Genomic DNA, 7,495 nt, shown 5'->3' with positions numbered 1-7,495 from the left:
TTATACTTATCTACTTTGTTAAATAAAATCAAAAAACTATTAAGATTACAGTAAAAACTGCATGTTAAAAAGCCATAATTCCAGTATTTCAGTACATCGTAGATTCAGCACCAGATGTTATTTTAAGATTCCTGCAGTTGTAATACTACAGTACTATCTTTTAGGGTTGTTTTTGCTCCTGTTCCATGACTATGAAAACTTGATGACATTAAAAGTGGCCACAGATGTGAAAAACTGTAAGAAAAAAAAAAATCCATTTGCAGATTATCTCTTTCAGTAATAAAGCCAGTGTTTTCCAATGTAAATTGTGAAACACTTTTTTCTTGTGTTCTCTCCTTTTTTCTTTCCTTTTATATTCTTCTTCTGTTTTTTAATTTTTTTTTTTTCTTTTTTGCATAGGATGCTTTGGTCTGTTTCCTACATGCCATCTGTGACCACTTAAAAATTAGTGGAAATCAAGTGCTCTAGTGAGATTTACCTCTTTTTGCTGGTGTGCCGAGGCTTTTTCCACCGATGAGCTCCGTAAAAACAGTTTTCTTCTCCACCCTTGCCTTCCACGAAACCTAAAGCACTACTACCCTAGTGACAAGGTGTTTTTTCAAATGAGGTAACCAACCAAGGTGTGAAGTCAGATATATCGGTTGTAAGGCCCTGTAACCCGTGTAAAGGCATATGGAGATGTGGTGACGGTGGAGTCCGTGGTGACCGACAGTGTCCTTTGTGCCAGGGACTTGATGAAGCGCAGGTATGTTGGCTCAGAGGGCTCGTGGGGCTCCACAGGCTCCCGCTTGGCTTTTTTGCCATAGGATTTCTGAGGCACATAATCTGGGCCGTACTTCTCGCATTCCTCTTCTTTCTCTCTTGCCTTCTCAGCCATCTTTGCCTCCCACAGAGCCAGACCATGTTTTGGCTCATTCATGCTCTTGTGCTGGTAAAATACAAGGGATATTCTGGTGGGATGGTTCCTGTTGGGATTTTTTAAGGGAGTCGTTGCGTGGAGCTCACGTTTTGCACACTCTATGAGAATTGACCCATGAGATGGAGCAACTGCCACTCCTCCAATTTCTGGATCCAGAAAGTTCTGCTCACTATCTGACCAGACTTCATCGGGATCCTCTGCTTTTTCTGGATTCAGCACGTCAGTTTTATCTAAACCACCCTGGGGAGTAGTCCTGTCATGGTTTTGACCTGGAAGCATGTTAGACAAACCATTAACTGCATGTGAAATCATTTCATTATCCTTATTTTGGAGATGCAGTGAATTAGGAGGACCACTAAACATACTTGGAGCAGAATGGTAGTCATGTGATAAATGTGGAGGGGGTTGCATGTGATGATGTTCACCTGTTTTACTCATGGAGGCATAATCCATGCTTGGATTACTCAGATTAGATTTTAACCTTGAGGCAACCTCTATAAAATGGCCATTGGCCTCATGGGTTGAGTAAGAGGAAAATGACCCTACATGGTGTAAATTTGGTCTAATGGTGCAATTACTGAAGGAGTCTACCTGCATATTTTGGTTTCCATAATTCAAGTACTTGGGACCAAAACTCTGGTTATTCCCAAACCTATGCTGGTATAATGTTTGAATAGGTGGTAGACTTAGTTTAGACATATGGTCTTGGCTCTGGCAACTATACAAGTCCATGTGCTGATGCTGGGAAGAGTAGGAGCCCAAGTAAGAGGGGCAGTTGTCCATAGCTATGTTTCCATTGCATTGGTAGGGGGGATATTGGTTATTTTGACTTAAAGATCCGGAATAAGGGTTCATGGGACTGGAAGAATTCAAATAAGACCCCGCAGACTGTGATGAGGTTGGATAGAGGTTCACGGGATTGGACCCTCCATATGGATCTGAAGTGTATGAAGAGTTTGGATAAGCACTGGCTGGGTTAGGCAACCTTCCATAGAGATTTGCAGAACCTGAACCCGAGTAAGAGTTAATGGGATTTGATTGAGGGTTGTTAGGGAGAGAACGCTGTGGATGTTGCTGCTGCTGCTGCTGCTGTTGTTGTGTGGCTGGTCCTGAAAGACGTAAAAGATCTGTAGATGTAAAAAGGAAAAAACAAACAACCACACAACAAATAGGCTTTTTAAAAAAAGGCCCCAAACCAACCAACCACCCAACAAATTACATACTTTATATGAAATTTCTAAGAAAAGTAGATTCATTAACAGATGCTCCCTTTCTCATATCTCAAACATCATCCTTTAAGAAGCTGAATAAATACTAAGGCTACTCTTCCTTTTTGGCATGTGTCCAACAAGATCAGATACTAGTGGCAGTGGGGAAAAGAGGACAGTGCAGTCTGTTCAGCGTCACATGCACAAAGTCCAAAGAGTTGAATAATCTTTTAAGTAGCCCATGAAATGGAGCATCAAAGTGCTCCCAAACAGCTGTGCACAAAGTGACTTTCTTTTCCCCAAGAATAAATAATTCTTCTCATCTACATGAATAGAACTGAAAGAAATAGAACTCCAAGAAATGTGCCTAGCAGTATGTTAAAACCAACGTTCACTGATAGACAGAACAGTGCAGTAATAAGTGAGATTAACTGAAGACATAAAATAAAAAATAACATTCACTAAAGTGCAATGGCGTCATTTAATGGTCACAACCCTTGCCTGGGTCATGGGACAGCTGACTTCTATTCATAGGTATTTCAGTGACCTTCTGGGTGGCCCTGGATGTATCGCTTTTTTCCTCTCTGGAAAAACTGCTGCAACAGTAAAATAGTTCTGATAACTCCTTTGCTCAGGACTCTCAAATCTGCTGCTGAGAACTGTCATAAACTCTTAATCCACTATGGAAAACCTGCTTTGCTTTTGGTCTTGAGGCAGAGAGTATAAGTAGTGGTAAAGAGGTTATGCTTGTATCTCCTGAAATTAGGAGATGCTCTGTAACAGTGGCAGACATTGAGTGATGTGTAGGTCATTCTTTGGCAGCAGCACCGCACACTTCTCTTCATGGCTTCTAGCACTACTAGTCCTTTAAAGATACTTTACGATACGCTGGATGGCAAGCAGAGTTTGTTTCTAGATTTCTGCAAGTGTTAACTATCCAACAGTAAAGGATTTCTCATTGCAACTTTTTTTTATTTTTTCTTCTCTGGAGTTGTACCAAATTTGGCACTCTAGTATAATATTGATATTCGCTTTCAAGAAATCTCTTGCCTTTTTACTTCAATACATTCTTGGGCTGAAAATAATGTTTTTCTTGAGGCCGAGTATAACTGGCCCTGATTTGTGGGATGCTTACCACTGCTGACCCCGCTCAGATTCCTGTGTTTACCTGCCAGCTGCTTTGCGTGACCTGTTGCTTCAGAGGTGCCTTGCTTGTTGCGTGCTGCAGCAGACTTCTCTCTCTCAGATTTGCTAGACCCATTCTCCAAGGAGGAAAGCTTTTCTGCAGCTGCTTTCTTTGCTTCTAGCTTCCTTTGCCGACAGGTCTTAACAGGCTCTGCTAACATCCGTACTTTTCGTCGAAAGGAGGTAAGGACCTGGATGCTGCCGTTCCTCTTCTTCTCCTCCTGCCCCTCAGTGCTTCCAAACTCATCCACATCAGAGACTTTGTATAACGGGAGCACATGGAGCTGCTCATCTTCTGGTGTTTGGCCAATTTCACGATTGTCTTCTCTAGTCAGTGTGCAAACCTGTTAGAAAAGTGTATTAGAGATCTGAAACTCTACCTCTGCATTGTGCAAACACTGTCAGCAGTGGCATCTGGCAATCTCTTTGTAAACTGTAAGTTTCTGTGCAATTTTTGCATATCACAACAAGCCTACAAATGTAATTTCTTCCATTACTTTGTTGGACAGTGTTAGAAGAGACAGAAGGCGTATAGATATCTATTTCTTGTGCTGAAATGAACAGTATAGTTAGGGATTACCCTCATGTGAAATAAACTCTGTGATCCATTGTACCATGGCCAGATAGCTAAAGCAGTGGAATCTGGGATTTCTACTCACCTGAAGATTCTTTCACTACAATACATGAGGTAGCTACCTATTAGAGAGTGTGCAATATAACACACTGGTGTTATACTTCACACCACCTTTACGGTGTAACTGTAATGTTAATAACAATATTTAGGGGAGTTACTGTTGTAATGCAGCAAGCCTGTTGTATTAGTTCTAGCTAGAACAGGTATTGGGAGGATCTTTGTGGAAAAGGTGCTGATAGGGACATATTCTGCAGCAAAATCATTGTCCCAGCCTTGGGAAGAAAGCTTGGCTGGAAATGTACGTTGTATTGGTGGTGATTAACTTGTGAATTAAGTCACACCTTGGAAACAGGAAAAGTTAATTTTGAATTAAAAAGGCAGATACTCTCTTTGGCCGTAATAAGAGCTGCACTGTGAATCTAGGGAGCTGCTTCTAACTACAGCCTTAGGAGTATTCTTTCCTTTGTTTGGCCCAACTGTTTTGTCACAGAAATAATCCAATGCACATTCAAAACCAGATTGCTTTTCTAGTATCTTCTACAGAACTTCTGCTGTACCTGCCAGAAATCACAACTGAGGAAGGTCAAGGGTACATGGACTTGCAGACTTTCTGCTCATCCAAAGAAGAAATAAAATCCAAATTTCCCAAAACTCTCTCAGAGATAAGTTATTTGTTTCTACTTTTATTTTATTAAGAAGATATAATCCAAAGTTGTTAGAAAAAGAAGGGTTTCAAGAGGATAAATATGAAATGTTTTGTGCTAGGAACACTGAAACAGGCATTTCAGTGCTGCTGGGACCTTCTTTCCATGGTCTCCACAGTCCCTCTTTTACTAGGTCTGTGTTAAACCTTTCCTTAATACACCATAAGTCTCATTCATTTGAAAAAAAAATGTGGAGGGAGTAGTAAGTTAGCTCAGTTACTGCCTAATGGTTTTTTTTTTTAATTGATCTGCATGCATTATGTAGTATAAATTTAAACAGAGAGGAGATAATGAATCAAAGCCAGGAGCTGAGTGCTGAAGTGAGGAGGCTGTTACACACCCCAGACTTACCAGAGTGCTCCCATTTTGCATATTGTGCAAGTCTCTGTGAGCATGAGCACAGAAGTCGAGGCAGGCAGTGACCCCTGAGAATGGGCGACCTTCCTTCAAACCCAAGCGACACTCGGGGGCTCTGTGTTCGTACTCGATCTGGAGAGACAGGACAGGTTTCACTGGGTGCTCCAGGACACCGAGTGCACAAGGAATGCTGTGCTGTGACAAAGGGCAGGCCTCCCTCATGTCTTGGATGTGACAACAAACACATCTTGAAAGCAAATAAACTACAGCAATTCGATGGCCGTTTTGTATCCATGCTTCATTCCTAGCTCCTTTGTTCCCTGGTACCTTCTGTCTCTGGTGGGATTGTGAAATTAGTCACTAATATTTTTCTTTGTGTATTACTCCTGATTTTCTGCCAGGGGTTGGTGTTTTTACGTGACAAATGCAGTGCATTGTTTCCGTGACTGGCGCTCTGAGAGTGATATGTTTGTGTAGACTGGAAGTATACCAAGCTATTAAGGGAAAGTGGCTTTAGAAAACTGACTTCAGAATGACTTAATGAAAAATAATAATTTGCTTTTTGATTTGTAATACTTTGGCATGTTAAACGTGTATTTCATTAGCTTAAGTACAAATCTAACCCCTGACTAAAAAGAGAGAGAATTCAGTTAAGACAGTACTTTGTACCCATGCGGTCATTACTAAGGAGCTTTACAAAGAACTCATAATGCAACAACACACCTTACACAAAAAGAAAGGATTCTGTAATTGAAGATAAAGCCTTAAAAAAATGGTTTCTTTTTTTTTTTTTTTTTTTGAAAATTAAAAATGAAACCACATTTATAAAATGCTTTACTGAAATTCCTGAATCTTTCAAGTGAACATCCACACTTAATGGAACTTAATGGATCTCTTTTTAAGTTAATGTCAAATTAGATGCTTTGCCAAGTCTTCATTCAAAATCACTAAAAATATGTCTAGTTTGCTCACATTTATTTTTCAGATCTGGATTATTTACTTCCCTGGAATATGAAAACAAAAGCAGAAAAAACCTTGAAAACTGTGTAAACTTCTTTGGAATTAAATGTGAGTGGTCTGAAATGTTAGCCAGACTATAACTGTCTGATCAAACTATGCTCTCCGAAATGTTCTGTTTGGTCCAGTTGGGTAACAATCCCTTTCCAGTTCTTGGTTGTAATCCACAAGTGGTTCAGATTCGGATTAGAATAAATCTGGGAATTTGAAATGTGGTTTTAGTGCTTTTTTGGTTTTAGAACCTTTTACAATATCATACAAATTAGAACTCAATCATCTCCCCTTAAAGCTACTGACAGTAGCTCGAGTACAGTTTCCCCACAAATACAAGGTCTGCATGAAACTCCTGAAATAAGCCAAGCTATACACATGCCTTATTACATAAGGTAGAAATTGGAACTTGTAAAAGCATGTATTTTCAACAAATGTTGGGCAGCACCACAGTTTACTTGAAGAAAAGTTCTTAACTGAATTTTTTGTGGGAAAAGAATAGCAGCCCAAGCAAAGAAGCAATTTATTGTTCACCACCTCATTTTTCTTTTCTTTCTCTTCCTAGTTTCTCTTGCAGAATGTCTTTCAGATATTTGGACAGATAACCACAGCTAGTGGACACATAGCCACAATTTTCTCCATAATGAGTCTCCAAACATTATCTGATCAGGTAAGTGAAACTGGGTATGTCTGCCCTGAGTCTGTTTACCCTGTCTAGCTGCTACTAAATACGCAGTAAAGGAGTGAATTTTGCAGCAGATAATGATGGACAGTTTTGTGTTAATTTACTGTTTCTGTTAAAGCTGAGAAACTGTCTTGTGCTGGTTGTACAGTGCTGTCAATAGGAAAGCAGGGGGATGTCACAGTTTGCAGTAGATGCTGAAAGTTTGGGGACTGTAAGTTCTGTGAATGTTCCTAACAGTAGTAAACCTGAACAATGAAAATGAGGTCAATAGTTACATGTTTGCAAGTGGTGTGCTGTCAAATTTTGGTGTAACTATCTGAAAGACATTTTGTAATGAAATGTAGACAAGATATAGCCACACTGGGAACCTCATCAGAGCTCTGAGCATGTCTGAGAACAGATCCCCTCATGCAAGAAGGCTGCTGCAGGCACTTGTGTGCATACACAGGACTGAGTGTGTTCCAATATAGACCTTCACTTTAAAAGCCCGTTTATAAAGGCAGTTTTGGTGAAAACTAAATTCATCTGCTGCTTGAGAGAGCAGAACTGAAACTGTGGCTTCAGGACTTGAGTAGAAACTGTTGCCAATCTCACACCATATACATGGCAGCTTTGTTGGTTTGGATGGTTATTCATGCTGAATTGAGAAATTTGTATTTTGGAGCTGAAGAGTGAAATAATTTTATCATGTTGATGTAGCTGAAAGGTTAATTCTATTTAGTGGACCAAATCCTGTTAGTTTTACTTGTGAGAGCATTTAAAGTGAAATTGTTCATTTCTACTTGTCTTCATGCT

General features: G+C 39.9%; 1 protein-coding gene across 1 annotated transcript in view; it reads right to left on the bottom strand.

Moving 5' to 3' along the window:
- Positions 1-353: 353 nt before the first annotated feature.
- The window catches only part of TET2 (tet methylcytosine dioxygenase 2), a 68,005-nt gene continuing 60,863 nt past the window's right edge, over positions 354-7,495 (bottom strand). The window contains exons 8-10 of the mRNA XM_053941376.1: positions 5,002-5,139; positions 3,296-3,656; positions 354-2,046 (exon numbers count right to left, since the gene is read on the bottom strand). Of these exons, the coding sequence (XP_053797351.1) occupies positions 629-2,046; positions 3,296-3,656; positions 5,002-5,139 (1,917 nt within the window). The 3' untranslated portion in view covers positions 354-628. The remainder of the gene's footprint in view (positions 2,047-3,295; positions 3,657-5,001; positions 5,140-7,495) is intronic.

Source organism: Vidua chalybeata, chromosome 4 (genome assembly GCF_026979565.1).
Source record: "Vidua chalybeata isolate OUT-0048 chromosome 4, bVidCha1 merged haplotype, whole genome shotgun sequence".
NCBI lineage: Eukaryota > Metazoa > Chordata > Aves > Passeriformes > Viduidae > Vidua > Vidua chalybeata.
The sequence above is the reverse complement of the archived record's forward strand: the minus strand, read 5'-3'. Positions and strand labels throughout refer to the sequence as shown.